This window comes from Scatophagus argus, chromosome 13, assembly GCF_020382885.2.
Source record: "Scatophagus argus isolate fScaArg1 chromosome 13, fScaArg1.pri, whole genome shotgun sequence".
Classification (NCBI taxonomy): domain Eukaryota; kingdom Metazoa; phylum Chordata; class Actinopteri; family Scatophagidae; genus Scatophagus; species Scatophagus argus.
Window position 1 is genome coordinate 9,141,332 of NC_058505.1, and position 17,647 is coordinate 9,158,978.

The 17,647-nt window shown below is 38.8% G+C and overlaps 1 protein-coding gene across 2 annotated transcripts; it reads left to right on the top strand.

The window, feature by feature from the left end:
- Positions 1-1,605: 1,605 nt before the first annotated feature.
- Positions 1,606-15,667, top strand: rb1cc1 (RB1-inducible coiled-coil 1). Of its 2 annotated transcripts, XM_046408671.1 has the most exons (23): positions 1,606-2,081; positions 3,117-3,249; positions 3,333-3,459; positions 3,565-3,735; positions 3,966-4,168; positions 4,430-4,844; positions 4,941-5,111; positions 5,201-5,385; positions 5,528-5,714; positions 7,167-7,248; positions 7,371-7,435; positions 7,540-7,643; positions 8,257-8,383; positions 8,591-10,527; positions 10,789-10,975; positions 11,662-11,770; positions 12,039-12,357; positions 13,150-13,201; positions 13,300-13,347; positions 13,790-13,848; positions 14,075-14,202; positions 14,458-14,528; positions 14,769-15,667. In XM_046408671.1, the coding sequence occupies exons 2-23, from the start codon at positions 3,179-3,181 to the stop codon at positions 14,844-14,846; spliced, it is 4,896 nt and encodes a 1,631-aa protein (XP_046264627.1). In that variant the 5' UTR covers positions 1,606-2,081; positions 3,117-3,178; the 3' UTR covers positions 14,847-15,667. The 2 variants fall into 2 exon arrangements, 1 of the variants encoding a protein (XP_046264627.1); XR_006845053.1 differs by lacking the exons at positions 13,790-13,848; positions 14,075-14,202; positions 14,458-14,528; positions 14,769-15,667 and adding an exon at positions 12,830-12,988.
- The last annotated feature ends 1,980 nt before the right edge of the window (positions 15,668-17,647 follow it).

A 17,647-nucleotide genomic window follows, 5' to 3' on the forward strand; every position in this document is an offset into this window, starting at 1 on the left:
TTATGATTAATGAGAATTGCTTATCTACCGAACCCTGACCCTGAACAGCTGCCTATTCAAGTGATACGATAGTGGACATTTTGTAAGGACCACAGGTGACTTTGTTAACTGTACAAGATCAGAATCAGAATCAGCTTTAGTGGCCGAGTTCGCGTGTACAAACAAGGAATTTGACTCCGGTTAGACTTTGCTCTCGAGTACAAAAACAAACACCTAGCAGTAAGAACACAAAGGTACTATATACAATAAGATAAAGATAAAAAATAGAAAAAATACTATATACAATAGCAGTGAAGCTGTGGAGATGCCACCGTAGGTAGAAAATTTGAGACATTTTGTTCAGAGAATTGTGACTGAACTGACATATGATGTAAGAAGTGCTAAGAAGAAAAAGAAAAGGAAACACCCAAGGATAAAAGCAAGGAAAAACGGTGAGCCTGGACAGCTTGAAATAAATGACTGTGATACAGTGACCTCTAGAGGGGGAGGATTTGCTTATAAAACGTTACAAAGATTAAAGGACCAGTTCACCCAAATGACCACTTAAAAAATAAACAAAAGAGAACATATATGATCACAGTAACGCATTATCTTAATCAATTAATTTTACTAGCATTTACTGACTTTTGGAGATGCATTTATCTACCTCGCAGCAACTGATATTTGGTCTATCTCAAAAGCACTCTAGCTGGAAGGCAAAAATAGGTTGAATGACAGCAACCCCTGTACTGACTGTGATCCTCAGTAATAAATTTACTAAAATGAAACACTGAAGGATAATATGTACTGACTGACTGTGAAGCTAGATATCAGAAATTTCGGCTGCATCTTCAGATTATCCACTTAACCAATGCAATTTTAAAATCAGTTTTAAAAAAAAACAACAATTATTTCTTCTGCATTTTTAGGGCATAGTGCCTTAATCTTTCATGTCTAAAACTACGAAAATGAAGTTGATAAGGAATACAGAAGACGATGAAATGCTTTAGTTTAATAAAACTATACCAGAGCTGGTAAAAACCACCTAAGTACCTCCTGTATGAAGCACAAATAGGTTCCCACACTGCAGCCTCACATTAACCACACCCCTTCTCATGTTGCAGCAAAACACTCGACAGCGTTTTTTTTCTGTTATTTTCCCACAATACACCTGGAGAAGTGCAGTGACGGACGCAATAACCTACGAGAAATTCGATGCTGCTGTAGGAGCCGCACTTTTTAAACGAGTACAGTGCGATTCACTCCTTTAGCTGTTGGTTTACTTCATCGATCCCAGTAGGATTTAAGTTCATCTGAGCAACATAAACAACATGTGACAAAAATGTCTTAGTTGTCTAACGTTACAAATTGTGATGTTATCTGAAATTCGAAAGGTTGATAGAAATTATTTGACAAGCCAAAAGAATAGGAAATATTTTTATATAAGAAGAAGAATCAGCTCTATTGGCACTATATATATATATACACTGAATTTTTACTGAATAAGTAAATATTAAGAGAATCACTTATGTTTAAATGTAAGCTATGCCTAAAGAGAATGAATCATGAATCTTAATCATTCCTTTATGGAAGCTACATTGAAATGTAAACAAAAACAAAAAAAAACATATTAGGTCGTCATGAAATGTACAGAACTTAACTTTATAATACATATAAAAGTAGCAAGTTGACTGTTATGCTAGCGTTCAGTTGGATCGCTACGGAACGGATCGTTTACGGACTGCACATCAGCAGATGACCACAACAAAACAGACAGAGCTACTGAGAGGGTGTTAGCGTTGTTAGCAATCTGACATAAACAACTTGTGGTTTTGTCAGCGTGTTATACCACCTCGGCCGGATTTTGCCAAATTTGGAAATTTCTTTTCCAACAATATGGTTGATTTGTGCGAGTAGCCATGGTTGTCACTTATTCTAGTCTATTTTAGTCCAGCTAACGTTAGCTAAGTGGCTTGCTAAGCTAGCTCTATGTATGCCAAGCAAAAACAGGTTAGCTAGCTAGCTTAGTTGCTAGCTTGTTAGCTAGCCAACTCGCTTATGCGAGGTGGAGACCAAGAAGAGGGAGATGCGAGCACAATGAGGTAAGGAAACGAGATAATTTATTTAACGAATTTGGCGTGGGATGTCATTCTTTGTACCACTTCAAGTCTAAATAGGTGGTATTAGCTATTAAGACTAATACTATTAAATTTGTCAAATACATCGACGTTAGAAATAGCTGTCCTACGTTAGCCTGACAGCTGTGTTAGCTAATAGCCAGTTAGCGCAATCAGCGGCTTATGATTGACTAGCCAGTTCGCTAGCAGCTGCCGGTGGCCCCTTTTTGATACTGTATTGTAACGCACAAATAACTGGAGGCCTAGAGGTTAATAGCAACAATTAAGTATCAGTATTCTCTCTTATCCAAGGAGTAAACATTGACATTTGCACTCATGTAATCCTAAATGACAGGAGGCCCACAGAAGTACACACAGGTATTAACGGCAATTAGCTAACCAACGGTCGCTTTATGTAGTCTGTCATAGCAACGTAGCTGGCGAGGTGATTTATATTGTCAAGTTAACAACTGTTGGTGATTAGTTAGCGCTAACTTAACTTTGTCATATGTTTAACTTTCAACGGTGCAGCGTGCTGGCTCGCCACTCTACATAAACGTCAACAAATGTAAACAGGCTGCTTCTTCAGGCAGTTTTGAAAGTTTGGCTTTGCCTTCAATTTGATGCGTTTTAGCATATTTCAGACTTGACAGTACCCATTAGTCAATGTTGATTCAGCTAGTAGGAGAGTTATTCACTAGAAAATCAACTGCGAGGGCCTCAAAAGTTTAAGTTGGAATCCCCTAACATGTGTGCCTTTTGTTCAAGCTTACGACATAAATTACATGAAGAAAGAGTCCACGAAAATTACACATTTGCACATAATTATACTCTATTTTGTGATGAGAAAACATCTTACTTATGTGTTACTCAAACATCTTTGTTATTATGTTTAAATGGAAGCATCACTTCTCAGCAGAACTCCTGTAATGTTATTGGTAAAACTTATATATAATAAAATAACAAAACTGAGATTATAAGATATTTCATGTTTGTTTCACGTTTGTGTGTATTTCACAGGGTGGCCTTGAATGACTAAATGAGCAAGACAGGCAAGCGCAAAGAACTCTGGGAAATTCAACATGAAGTTGTATGTGTTCCAGGTCAACAATGGCAGCACATTGACATTTGACACTGATCTTGCTGTCCAAACGTAAGAAACTGGCATTTTGTCAGAAATAGTGGTCAGTATCATCAAGGCTACTGTGACCTAAATAAATTCTTTCTTTGTCTTAGTGTGCTGGAGCTTAAACATGCCATCCAAGCCAAATACAAGATTGCAATTCAACATCAAGTCCTTGTTGTCAATGGAGGGGAATGTATGGCTGCAGAGAGGCGTGTCTGCAGCTACAGTGCTGGCACTGTAAGTTTATAGAGCTTGTTAGTGTGCCTTTTTATTTGCCTTCAAGGTATCTGGCATATGCATATGTGATGATCTGATTACTGAGGTCTAACTGTTGATCCTTAGGAAACCAACCCTATATTCCTGTTCAACAAAGAGATGATCCTGTGTGACCGGGATCCAACGATCCCAAAAACCACCTTCTCGATTGAGAGTGAGATTCAGGTTAAAGTGGAGGAATCTCTGCTGATGCCAGCTGTCTTTCACACTGTTGCCTCGCGAACTCAACTTGCTCTGGTAACTCTCTTTATTTTTAGATGTTACTTTCTATTGTGGAATCTCTGGCCTAAGAACTTTAAATAGCGTTGTGATGTTTGCTTGTCTTTGTGCACTACGTTTATTCAGATTAACATGTTTTTTTTGTAAAAATGACATATCTATCTGTGTGTAATTTAAAATTATTGTAAGTAATCTTTTAACTCTGGAATCCTCCTAAGTTTCCTTGACATTATTTTTTCCCTCTGCAGGAAATGTTTGAAGTTGCCAATAAACTTAGCTCTTTTTGTGAGCGTTTGGTTCACGATGAACACCTTCAACACCAAGGGTGGGCTGCTATTATGGCTAATCTGGACGACTGCACTCTGTCTTATCAAAAGTTGCTCATAAAATTTGAAACAGCCTACTCAAATTATCAACATGACTTGGATGAAATTAAGGTGAAACTTACAAAGTAAGTGTTGGCACACAGAACATAATATTTTGTACTTGTCTAATCTTATCTTTTTGTTAAAAGTTTTATGCTTATTAGTAATTATTATAGGCATGTTGCCTTTGCAGAAATAGTAAGAATTAAGATTTATTTTATCACAATCATTCACAATCTTAGCTCAATTATGCATCTTACATAAATAAGTAGTACTTAAGTAGCAATTTCTATCCACTGAAAGGAAATGAAATTAATGTCTCAGTACACACTGTGTTACAATTGCAGGTTAGGGACAGCAGTTTCTGTGATGGCCAACATACCTCTGCTGGAATGTTTGACAAGACACAGTTACAGAGAGAGCATGGAGAAGTCCAGTTCAACCCCAGAAAAGGATTCAGATGAGACGGAAGAAGAAAAATCTACTGACTCTGTGCTCTGCACCACTGATGCACAGAGGCCTTGCAATGTGTCGGCATCTTTCTCTGCTTCTGGGACAGCTACATGTGAACAAGTTGGAGACCAGGAAACAAATGAAATGACTGACAGTGGTGGACTCCGAGCTGCGCTTTTGGATGATGACACTCCAGAGTTAGCCAACCCAACCAACTTCAATGTCACACTGTTAGACTGGATCAACGTGCAAGACAGACCCAATGATGTGGAATCGGTTGTGAGGAAATGCTTCGACTCTATCAATAGGGTGAGGTAGAGATGTATGGAGACATGTTTATACTGTTGTGAATACGTAGTCAAACATTGTGGTGTAAATAAATCTTGATGGAAATGTTTCTTTCAGCTTGACCCGCGGATCATTCAGCCCTTCCTGGCAGATTGTCGTGATACAATTGCCAAGCTAGATAATCAGAACATGAAAGCCATCAAGGGGCTTGAGGACAGGTTGTATGCTCTCGACCAAATGATTGCAAGCTGTAAGAAGTTGGTGAATGAACAGAAAGAACTTGCTCAGGTGCGTGAAGTAAAAGATAAACACTATTAAAATGTCTTTGTCTGTCTTCTGCTTTTTTATGAATTGTGCTTTCATGTTGTCTCTTGCAGGGATTTTTGGCCAATCAGAAGCGGGCTGAAAACCTGAAGGATACATCTGTTCTGCCAGACTTGTGTCTGAGTCACACCAACCAGCTGATGATCATGTTGAACAACCACAGGAAGCTGCTGGACATCAAGAAGAAGTGCACTACTGCCAAACAAGAACTTGCAAATAACCTTCAAGTCCGACTCAAGTAAAACTGAAAACCACGTCACGCTTGCTTATTCTACTGGTTTCATATTTCATTGCATTCTGTACATGTTGCTTTTGTCTTGTTCTATTGAGTATATGACCTCTTGTCTGCAACATTTATGGTGCTAATGATTTTGCATTAGATGGTGCTGCTACGTGATGCTTCATGCAGACCAGGATGGCGAAAAGCTTCAGGCTCTCCTCAGACTTCTGACAGAGCTCATGGAAAGAGTGAGGGTGGTGGAGGCCCTCAGTACAGTGCCCCAGATGTATTGCTTGGCAGTGGTGGAAGTCGTCAGAAGAAAGATGTTTATGCGCCACTACAGAGAGGTCAGTGCTTAATCCCATTATTGCACAGTAGTCACACATTCAGACATAGTGATACGAAGAGGTGAGCTTGTGTTGGAAAATGAATGTGTATCCTTCAGGTGTGTTTAGCACTGAGCACATCATTTACATATTCAGCTCTCATTTTGGGCGGTTTTTCTTTCTCTTTCTTCTTGCCAGTGGAATGAGGAGAGATTAGGCCTATTATGCTGTTTACCAGTGCTTTACAATTAAGCTCATTTTAAGTTTTTTTCCTAGACTTTTATTGTTTGCTTTACTTTGCTTTTTGCCTTTTCATTGGCATTGCAGTCCTGTATATATGCTGGAAGTGGAACTGGTCTTAATGCTTTTTGATGTGGGACTTCCTGTTTAACAGGCTCACTAAGGACAAGGGGTGTGCTACTATGGTTTAGGAGTTGTGCTATGGGTCACAGCTCCCATTGCATGAGGCTAGAACTTTATCAGCCCTTTGAAACTTTGCCAAGGACTCCTACATATATTAGGCTTCAGCCGATAACGACTGCTGTCTTTTCCCTTTGTATTGAATTTTCTACATTTGGGATACACTTATTTTTTTTCAGCAGATACCAATAATTACCTTCTTCTCAAGGCCAATACTGGTAAAATAACGGATTTCAAATTTTGTATTTTTTAAATAAAGGTCACAGTCTGTAGTTTATATACACTTGAAGGTGAACAAGGCTAAGGTGTAGTTGGCAAAGATGGATAACTTAATATTCTGTAGCTGAAATAAAAATTTGTTTTATTAAAACCTGTAGACCTTTTCCCACCTTTTATAACCTTTGTGGAACATGTGTTGCACATTGCAGTTGTGTTCCCTTGTTCTGAAACTGTACAACCTATCTCCACTGGCAGCATGTGTGTATGCTTGTTATGTCAGTGAAAGCAATTTGGCTTCATAATGTCAGCTCTGTCTGTTTATCAGCTGTAATTTCATTTTTGGCCAATAGCTATTATACAAAATTTCTTATTGTCGGGCTGATAATTTATCAGTCCAACAAATATTGTCCATCCCTAGTGTAGTGTAGATGTGAGTTAATAATGGAAATGGTGTTGTCTCATATCCATCCTCTGTTTTATCGAGCTGAGAGTTTTGTTTTTTTTTATTTTTGTTTACCATTTGATGCAACAGTAAGCCACGTCTGGGTGAATTTCTTTTTATCTGTGACTTTTCTCCTTTTATCTCTTTTCTCCTTAGAAGCTGACCTCTTTCGTTTGTATTATAGGGACTCTAACACGTTTCTTGTGCTCTTTTAAATGTGAATGATATTAATTTATCTCGTTTTGACATTTAAACGAAACAGAAAATGGCATAATAGCAGCAGCATTAAAAACCATGCCTGGTGAATGACATGAAAGTGTTGAGAGTGGGCATTGTCAGAAACACACACAGTAATCACATTGTTGTAAAATCTTTACTGTTAATCTTTTCAGTGGGCATATGCACTTGTGAAGGACGGGAAACTGTTGTACGAGGCAGAAAAGTTCAAAAGGGAATCCTTTGGGAAACTCTTTAGTAAGTGTCTTTAAAACTCGGCGGATGTCATTTGAGTTGTCTCTGTTGAATACAATGTGCTTTTGAAATAACACACTCCAGCTGAGATCAGAGTTTTGATCTGTTCACTTATTTCCTTTCAGGAAAGTCTTTCCTCAGAAATCGTTTGTTTAGAGGACTTGATTCGTGGCCTCCAATGTCATTTTGTGTAAGTTTCGATTAAAGATAACTCTGACCAAGCAAGTATTATCACATAATTCCATTGTACATTAGATTGTCTTTTTTTTTTACCCTGTTTATTATTGTTTATAGACACGAAAGCCCAGAAGGTTTGATGATGAACTTCCAGACATCTCCGTTGAGGACCTGCAGTACTTGAAATCTTGCTGTCCTGTTGAGGTGCAGCCTTTCCTTATGTAAGTCACTGTCTTCACTTATTGAAATAGTTTCAGGCATAAACTTTGTGTTAACGCTGCCACAAAGACATGAGTAATAATAAGATTTGGAAATTTTTGTTCATTTCTAAATCCAATTAATTTGGTAAATTTGATTCCTTGTTTGTGAAGTGATGTGTTTTCTGTACTATAATCAAACACACTGTAACTATTAATAGATCATGCGACAGTAAGACTTTTTATTGAGTTATCAAATGTGTCACAAGTAATTAATTTTAATGATTAATTAGAAGATGAAGATAATCGAGGAGGTTAGGTTTACCACGGGACAGTTATCCAACTAACTTTAAATTCTTCCATTCTTCAGACCGAGTCTTTAGAAACTATTGGATAATCAATTAAGCCACTGCAGATGTACAAGCTCTCCTTTTTTTTTTAACTTATGTTCAATATCTTAATTAAGCTATTTCTTTACGAGTTTGTATTGATTTATTTTGGAGCCTGTTCCTGTGGTAAGCCTCTGTAGCACTAACTCGCAGACCTCTCCCCTTGATTATTGCTAAAAGAAAATCTCAACATAATTTTGAAGATTCTGTCCTTAATTATATTCCTAATTATATTTTTGTTCTTGCAGGGTTCCCACAATGTGTGACTTCGAGCCCTTAAATCGCCATGTGGAGACACTTCACCAGCTGGTCCAAGCTGCACAGAGTGTGGATGAGATGTCTCGAACTATTACTGACCTGCTAAGTGAACAAAGGGTAATGACTGCTTCATTAGTAACCTTTTATTTGTACTGTTTAGTGAGCAGAAACATAGAAAGGCTTATTATTGTTCAGTTCAAAAAAGGTTCTTAAACGTAGCGCATATGTGTATGCACAGTACGAAATCTCAGATGTTTTTACGCATAGCATGATTTAAAGTATTTCCTTTCATTCCTTCTCCCTTCATCTGTTTGGCCTTTGCAGGAGTCCTATAGTCGGAGTTCTCACAGATCAACCGTGTTGACCCCACAGTCTGAAAGCATACCTGGGACCACAACACCCATGTCCTCCAAAACCCCTTCCTCTCTTAGCCTTCAAGGACCCAGCTGCCAGCCCCTACATGTTCCCGTCCCAGCTCCTCTGGAGGACTTATCCCCAGACAGCATAGATGCACAAACATTTGACTTTGAAACCATTGGCCATCCGAACATGGATCCAGTTCTGCAACAGGGCTCCCTTGATTTGGATTCTCTAGCAGAAAGCCCTGAATCTGACTTCATGTCTGCGGTCAATGAATTTGTGATTGAAGAGAACTTGACTTCTCCAAACCCCATCAGTGACCCTACTAGCCCCGAAATGATGGTGGAGTCACTGTATTCTTCAGTCATCAACGCTATTGACAACAAGCGTATGCAGGACACTACAACACTAGAGAGGGAGAACTCAAGGATCACTGTCCTCAAGCAGGTTATTGATAAGTACCAATCAGCTGCAGAAGAGTCCCATTCCAATTTAAGAAGTGTAAAGGATGATCTTTATAATTTAAGAGGCATGGTGCTAAAAGAACATCATGACTTTGGCTTTGTTTTGAGGAATATAGCCACAGAGCTGCGTAACATTGTAGACAACATCTGTCAGACCCACGAACAGGAACTGAAGGTACAGCATCAAAGCGAGCTTGTCTCTCTTCAGCAAGAGCTTGAAAAGCAGGTTCAGACACTAACTGAGGAAAACCAAGTAAACCAGAATATTGTGAGAGATGTCCAGCGTGCAATGCTGGAGCTGGAGGGGCTTATGGAGCGCAAAGAGAAAGAACTTACTCAGCTGGAGAGTGAGAAAGAGCGATGGGTTGAAATGCAGTGTAACCAGACAGATAGGATCAAAAACCTGGAGCAGATGATCAGTGATCAAGCTGAAGAGATCAAGACACTCTCAGCTTCAAGAGACTCTCTGTCCGATCAGCTTAAGAATCTGCATTTTGAGATTGAACGTAGCCAGCAAAAGATCCGGCAGGAGCTTGAAGTTGCTGAGCAGACCCACTTAAAGGAGCTGGAGGACAGAATGAAGCAGGAGCACAAAGCAGAATTGGAGACCCTCACCAAGGATAACCAGGAGGCTCTGAAACACCTAGCAGCTGAAAATAGTGCAAAGTTAAGTGAGGCAGGTGATCACCATGCCACCGTGCTTAGAGAGAAGGACAAACAAATAAAGGACTTGGAGGCTCGTAATATTGAGCTGGCAGAACTCCGCTGCAAACTGGAAGTGGAGCTGGCCCTCAAAGAATCAGAGACAGAGGAGCTGAGGCTCTTATTTGAGGAGGCCAAGATGCAGCAGGCTGAGGCTGTGAAGTCCCAGGTAGAGGCTGAGACCAAAGTCCTTAGCGATGAGCTGGTCTCTATCAAAAAACAGCTTCAGGTAAAAAATGAGGAGTATGAAGTGGACTTAGCAGAGCTGAGGACTCTTATGAGGATTGAGAAGGACCACTGCATCTCCGAGCTCGTGGACAGACACGATGAGGAGACTATCTTCTTACGCAGTGAGCTCTCTTCCCTGCAGCAGCAAGCCCAGGACACTGAGAGGAACCATGTTGAACAGCAACAGAAACTTAAGCAGGAAGTAGAGCATCAAGTGGCTGCTCTAAATGAAGAAAAAGAAAAGCAGCTGAAGAGTTTCCAAGAACTGGAGCAAGGGTTGAGGACTGTTATCAGCAATTTGCAAACAGAAAATGACTTGCTCTCCAAAAAACTAGAGCAGGACAGACAAGCAACTGCAAAAGATTCAGAAAAAGAAGAGGCCTCTAAGCTTACATCATCCGATGCCTTTAAAGAGTTGGAGCAGCAGAAGGACGCGATGGAGAAGAGACTCTTAGACAAAATTAGACAACTTGAGAATGAGCTTCATGAGAGACAATCCTCAAAAAGGTAAATATTTGATAGCAGTGGCAGTCAGACCGCATATAGAAGTCTAGCCTTACAAGACCTGACTATTATGAGTGTTTATTGTAAATTTAATCTGATTATGTTTAAAGTGCTGAAAGAAAATGTAGAGCTCCATTAACAATCTATTTCACTGTGGCTTGAGACTGTTAACTATTGTCTTTGTGTGTGCTTTAAATGGGTTATGTAACAGATTATGTAATTGCTTTGCCAGAATGTAAGTCTTTTTTTTGTGCGCCTTATTAGTGATGAAGGGATGTCGCTGCATGCTGAGGGGCGTGCAGATGCCGGAGCACCTCTGTCTCTAGACTCAGCGCTACAAGAGCGGCTACAGCAGGAGAGGGCCTCCCTGCAGTCACAGATGGAGCTCCTGGAGAAGAAGAAGAATGAGGAGATACAGAACCTGAAGACATCATTAATTGCAGAGCAGCAGGTTTGTATTTGGGCTGTAAATATGTGGGAAAGGTAATGTGCCTTGTGATGGTAACTAAACCTTTATCTAATTTTCTTGCAAGACATTCTACTAAAGATTGGGTTTGTTCACAATTTGAGGTGATTGAGGTACCCCAAGGTGCATCACGATCCAGTTAGCCATGCACCATTTAGAAGTAGACAGAAATGCTGATGTTTTGTCCATCCCTTTTTCATCAGTGAAGGTAGACTAAATCAGTTTATTGCTGGGCTGTTGTATTGGATCACATTAGTTTTAGCCAGAAGTACCTAAGGAAGTGGCCGCTGAGTTTTAAGGAGTGCAGTGTGAATGCTCACCTGACTGCAGTGAAGCACTGCCTAGTCAGCTGTAAACAGAGTGACTTTTAACACTGCGATACAACCTGGTGCAGTTGTGAGTACTTACTTTGTGAAACCCTTTTAATAGTTAATAGCACTGTCACTCAAGCGAGGTGCATTTCAAGGTGAGCCTCACACATCAACAGCGAACGAACTTTCATTAATCCTGCACAGCCATTTTTTCTGCACTGGCACTAATGTTGGTCTGTCGGATAAGTTTACACCGAAAGTGGTAGTATTTTTTTCTTTGGGTATAAATTGTCTTGTGACCAGAAATGTTCATTTTGAGCTTGTTAAAACACTAATTGGAATTTGTTTTTGTTTCTCTAGACAAATTTCAACACTGTTCTAACCCACGAGAAGCTGAAGAAGGAGCAGATCATCAGTGAGCTCACGGAGAAGCTGCGGAAAGTTACCCAACAGCAGGAGAAGGACAAAGGTGAGTGCTGTACATGCTGAGTGCTTTGAGAGGAGGGCAATCATTCTTTTGTGGCTGATGAAAGAGGCCGTTGATACACATTGTCTTTAAACATGCTGTTCAGGTTTAATACACATAAAGTTTTGCTGAATAAAAGACATAACACAAGATGGTGATCTTGTTAATGTTTTACTGTCATTTTTTTAAGAACCGCCATTCTTTGAGGTTTTATGTATAGATTGGCATGTTGTGCCTGTCAGTCTCTCTTATTTATTTTAACTCATTGCAGCTCTGATAGAGACGCTCTCCGAGGACCGAGCGAGTGTCATGCAGGAGAAGAAACACTTGGAAGAAGAGCTTAACCGCCTGCGCAGTACTGCACTGGTCTCCTCTGCCTTCTTCACTGCTAATCCCTCAGCTCAGGAGATCCCAGAAGCTGCAGCAGGAGCTGCAGCAGCATCAGCAGCATCAGCAGCTAGGGCTCTTCCTGTCGCTGGGGCTTGTTCTTCTGAGTCCACGGCTGAAACTGACAGACTGGCCTCTGTGGCAGCCATTCGAGATGACGAACAGGTTGATTCGGCAGTGGATGCCAGCATGGTGACAGTCCAGTAAGCATCTTCTCTCCAATAAACAAGGTTTTATTGATAGTTTAAGATATATTGTGTGATCTGATGTCGTTTACACTTCCATGATTACATGCACACTAAAAACGAAGTTACAGGGAAGAAATCAGCTTAAGACAACACATTTACCTGTATTACCTTAACCAGATAAAACTCTGTGTATTTGTGCATTTGGCCAGTTATACACCTAACTCTGAGGTTAAGAATATTTTTGTGCATCATCACACTATTGCTTTTAAAGAGTAGATTTTATTTAGCTGCAAAGATCGAACAGCTGTTACCTTTATCTCTTCCCCATTGAGGTATAGATTTGTGTCTTTCTATTTATTTATTTATTTTTTCTTTATGAATCACAGTATTACGTTAATTAATAGTTGCACATTTGGATGTGAACTATGCCTGCAATAAACTTAGAGCAGGCCTGAAAGAAAGTGCTTCCATTTATACACTGTATTAGAGCCTTTTGTTAAGATGACATGGTTGCCAGTCAGTGCCAGAAAGAGGTCTTGGCGTTCTTGAAGAAGGATTTCAAAAGACCGCTGTGTAAAATGTCCAGAAATGGATGGACAGAAAGGACATTTGACAGTGGAAGGAAGACAGGCTAGGATCAGACATTGTAAGTTTTCTCATTTAATGCTACGGAGATGTGACGATATAAAGTAGTAACAAGAATAGTGATGAGAATTAATTCATATTTTGATCAGTTTTAATTGCTTACATGATACTTTGAGCTCTGGGAGGACATTTATCATTAATCTGTTGTTATCTTTCTTGCAGTGATAACATCCTGATGTCAGAGGAGAAACAGCGTATACTCTTACTTGAAAGGGTACATAGACACACTGTCCATCACATTGCACTTGAGGGCACAAGAAATGATGTTTCTGGATGCCTCTGCCTGTGTACTCATTCTAATATATCTTTCAGACTTTACACATGAAGGAAGAGGAAAACAAGCGCCTCAGTCAAAGGCTGGTCAGTTACTTATTATCTCTGTGAGCTATGTAACGCCTGCTCCACTAGGTGGCAGTAGCATCAAAGAGTAAAATCCTGACCCAGAAGGCCAAAGAGCTTACTGAAGAGTCATTAGAATGTGTTGTGGGATAAATACAAGAGAAGCAAAAACCACATCTTGTAATATAGCTGTTAAAATATACTTTTGTGGTTTGAAATATAATTTTATCTCCTATTATTTATTTATCAGCCCTGATGATTGATTCACAAAGAAAGATACAACTGAAAGTAGATTAGAGTATAATGCTGTAAATAGGGAAGAAGCGCTAATACTAATTAATAAGCCTATTTCTTGCAAATGTCAAAAAGACAAATGTGTGAAATCACCTGTAGCCAATGTAGCCAGAGTTGTTAGCCCTGCAGTGTAACATGTGTAACGTTGCCCTAATCCTCCTCTTTGTAGATGTCGCAAAGCATGTCGTCTGTGTCGTCACGGCATTCAGACAAAATCGCCATCAGAGAGTGAGTGAAAACAAACCCCATGGCCTGAACATGCACTTTCTGATATCATTTTTGCTGCTGCTTTTTTTTGTTTTGTTTTTAGCTAAAACTCCTGCCACCATTATATTCGATATAATTATGTACATTTTTGTGTAATTACCATGAATGTGTAATCTTTGTTTGTTAGCAGTTTGCAGAACTCGGTGTCATCATCCCTTCATCTCTGTGTCCATTTGTTATGCTGCAGTTTCCAGGTAGGCGATTTGGTATTAATCATCCTGGATGAAAGGCATGACAACTACGTGCTGTTCACAGTTGGTCCCACCCTCTACTTCCTCCACTCAGAGTCTCTTACTGCACTGGACCTCAAACCAGGTCAGCCTCACACAGACCTTTTGTGAGCGTGAAGACAACTTAAGTGCTGACATTTGATTTTAATGTACTAATAAAATAAATATGTTTCATAGATTCTTATTAGACATTGATGAATGGATTTAGAATAATGACAGTGTACAGTATGTCCAAATTGTTGATATAATTTACTATAAAAAGCTTCATGTTACACACACAAGCCCTTACTAAGTGATCTCCGAGTATGTGTTAAACAATTTCGTTTGCTTTGTTGTTCAGCATCAGGGACCTCAAGAAGGCCGTGGGTACTTGGAAAGGTGATGGAGAAAGAATATTGCCAGGCAAAAAAGGTATTAAATTCACCAAAAGTTTTTTTTAACCTTCATTTTTCATGATCATATAAGAACCGGTAGACTAATGTAACTGAGGTGTGGTTCTGGAAATATTTATTCTCAGTGCCAATTTGTTTACTTGATCTGTGTCTGTTTTGCATCTGCATGCATGGTTTGATTATTTTGTCTGTCTTACAAAACTTTCTGTTTTTTTGTTTTTTGTTTTTTGTTTTTTTTGTCTCTTTTCCTCTTCACCAGGCCCAGAACAGGTTCAAGGTTCCTTTAGGAACAAAGTTCTACAGAGTGAAAGCTGTTCCATGGAATAGAAAAGTATAGCCAAGTAATGAGCTAAAATGTATATTTATATTGCTTAATTTTTGAACAGAAACTTCACATCATAATTCATAACTTGAAAATCAAAAGATCTTCAAAATGGAAAGAATTAAGATCGTCATCATGCTACTTTGAGTTTCAGTTCAAAATCCCACCTGCTACCACATTTTTGTTTTCTTTTAAACCCAGATTTGTTATTGTGGACCAAATGCTATTAACTTTACTAGGGCATGGCCCTGTACACTGTGGCGTTACGCCATTTGACCTGTGTGTAAAATTGAACAAAATTTGGATGTTAAATATTAGTTCTCATTATCAGCATTTGTCCTTTTGTGGAGAATACTGTGTCATTATCAACATAATTAAATAAAAATATACATTTATTATAAATGTTTATGGAGGAATGTTCATGGCATGCATATTGATATATTTTCTTTGATTTACTTATCCAGATAAATGTTGTAGTTGGAAATGTAGTTAATGCTGTTTGTCACTCACAAAGCAGTGTGGCCCTCTGTCAATACTGAAATGTACATTATGGCTGACTGATGGAAACAGTCGTCTTTGCAATCCCAGAAATGCACTTTCAAAAACATTGCTTTTGTTGATTTGAAAAGGGAAGTTAATGGAGCTGTCAGAACTAAGTAAATACATCAGCACAAACTTCTCACTATCATAGAATATTGCTATGTAGAAAGGAATACTTTGTGACTGTGTTTCATTATCAGAAAACATTGTACATTATTCATCAAATCACACATGTAACAATAAATGACTGTATTGTAAAAGATAGAGTTTTGAAACAATAAAGGATTGATCCCATACATATTCTGCTGTTTTTCTGATGGCTAATTATTGTTGGTTCATATTTGTCAATTATGCTAAGAAAAGTACACAATGCTGGTGCACTCACACCTATAATGTTCATTTTGGTGGTTCAAAGTTCGGTGGTTCGGGTCGTGAACAATAACTAATTTACTACACCAGTAGACAACTGCCAGTTTTCACCGAGGCTCACTTGCCTGCTGAGACTTCTGTATAAACTAATGAGAAACCATGTTATTATTATATTAGTTTGTTATTAAGAAATGAAATAGAAAAAAAAAAATACATTTAGTGACTTTTAGGACATGCATATAGTAAATAGCTTTTAAATGATTCTTTTTTCAAATTTTCTGGGGGATTCAGGATTCAGTGTGGAATAGCACAGTATAGTGTGTTCATTTGATTTAGCGTTTTTTGCTTTTGTGGAGACATTAATGTTGGCACGCTGCTGCAGGAAACAGACTTCAAAAAGGCTTCAAATCGGGGCCCAAGAACGATGCGGCCCTCATGGAGAAGGAAGCCCACCAACATCACTTTCCCAGTTCACAGCGGGGAGCATAGCAGCTCTCCGCCCGAGCACTCTCTACCATGTGGGTCTAGGGGTGTTTTAACAATGTTTAGCTCTATTTTCTCCATTTAGCATAAGCCTGTTGTCACATTTGGATGGCTCCTTCATAAATTGATGGTGTGATTCCTACAATTTCGGGACAGGCCTGAATGACAAAATATGCAACACAACATTCGATACCGAGGTGGCTGGCAAGCACCAACCATGTGCACTGGACAGGCTCTTAGTGTAAATGTTTACAACCCCCCACTGAGCTCAGTGCTGCTGGGAGTCACTCTCATCAGGCTGAATGGGATTTAACGTTGCCATGTGTAGTCTCTAGCTAGTTTCACCATTAAAAACTGCTTTTGACTTGCTCTCAAAATTCTTTCTATGACACTTGACTACTTATCTTGCATATGATTGTAATGTATCATAAAATTTACTGTTATTTAGTTGTATGCACAGTCACTTGCAATGTGGTGTGTATCTCTGTTTTTGTTCTCTAATATGTTTTTTAACAAGAATTCTTGATTTAATTCAACAGGATTTTAGAACAGAAAATAATGTAGTTTTTTATGAAGTGCACAAAGGTACAGATTACAAACTACCTTTACAAGAGAATAAGCGGAAAAGACAAATACAAACTAAAAGTAATAAGCTATAAAAATTGTTCAGATGGTCCTGAACACAACCATACATGTAACATATGAATTACATACATATACTAACCTATATAGGCAAAACAAAAACAGACAAAACTTTTGAGTGAATGATGTTACTGAATCCTTGGGATAAGCTTATTAAGGAGGTAAAGAGCCCCTAAAATTTACCGACCAAACTAACAATATACCAAGTTAATGCAAATCAATTTCTTTTACCGCAATCACGCAAAAAGTTCAAAATTAACCTGAACTTTTTTCTTCTTTTTTTTTTTCACCAGAAATTCATCACAAATGTACTCGATTATTGTATAAGGATAGGTATATTAATGCAGCTTTCAAATGCCATCAGCTCAAATTCAAAAGCACATTATAATGGCTTTTCTCTGCATGTCAACATATGCTGGAGGCACTAAATTAAGGTTTAGATGAGTAAATGTGAAATATCAAAATGATGTCAGAGACAACTCACAAAGAATGTCATACAGTCTCAGATCTCACCCTTTGTTACTGATATCCTCTGTATTTGAAGATAATGCACAAGTTGTATTTGATTTTCCAATATCTCTGACACTGTACTAGATAGACGGAGCTGCATATAAACAAGCATTATTTGTAGAGTAAATATATGCATGAACTTCAAATGATGGATAAATGAAAATAAATAGGAAAGCCTTAACATAACATTTATATTTTCGAAATCTAAATGGAACGAGTGTGCTGAAGAAGAGCCAAGAGGCATTAAGGCTGAAACTGCAAACCAAGGAGTA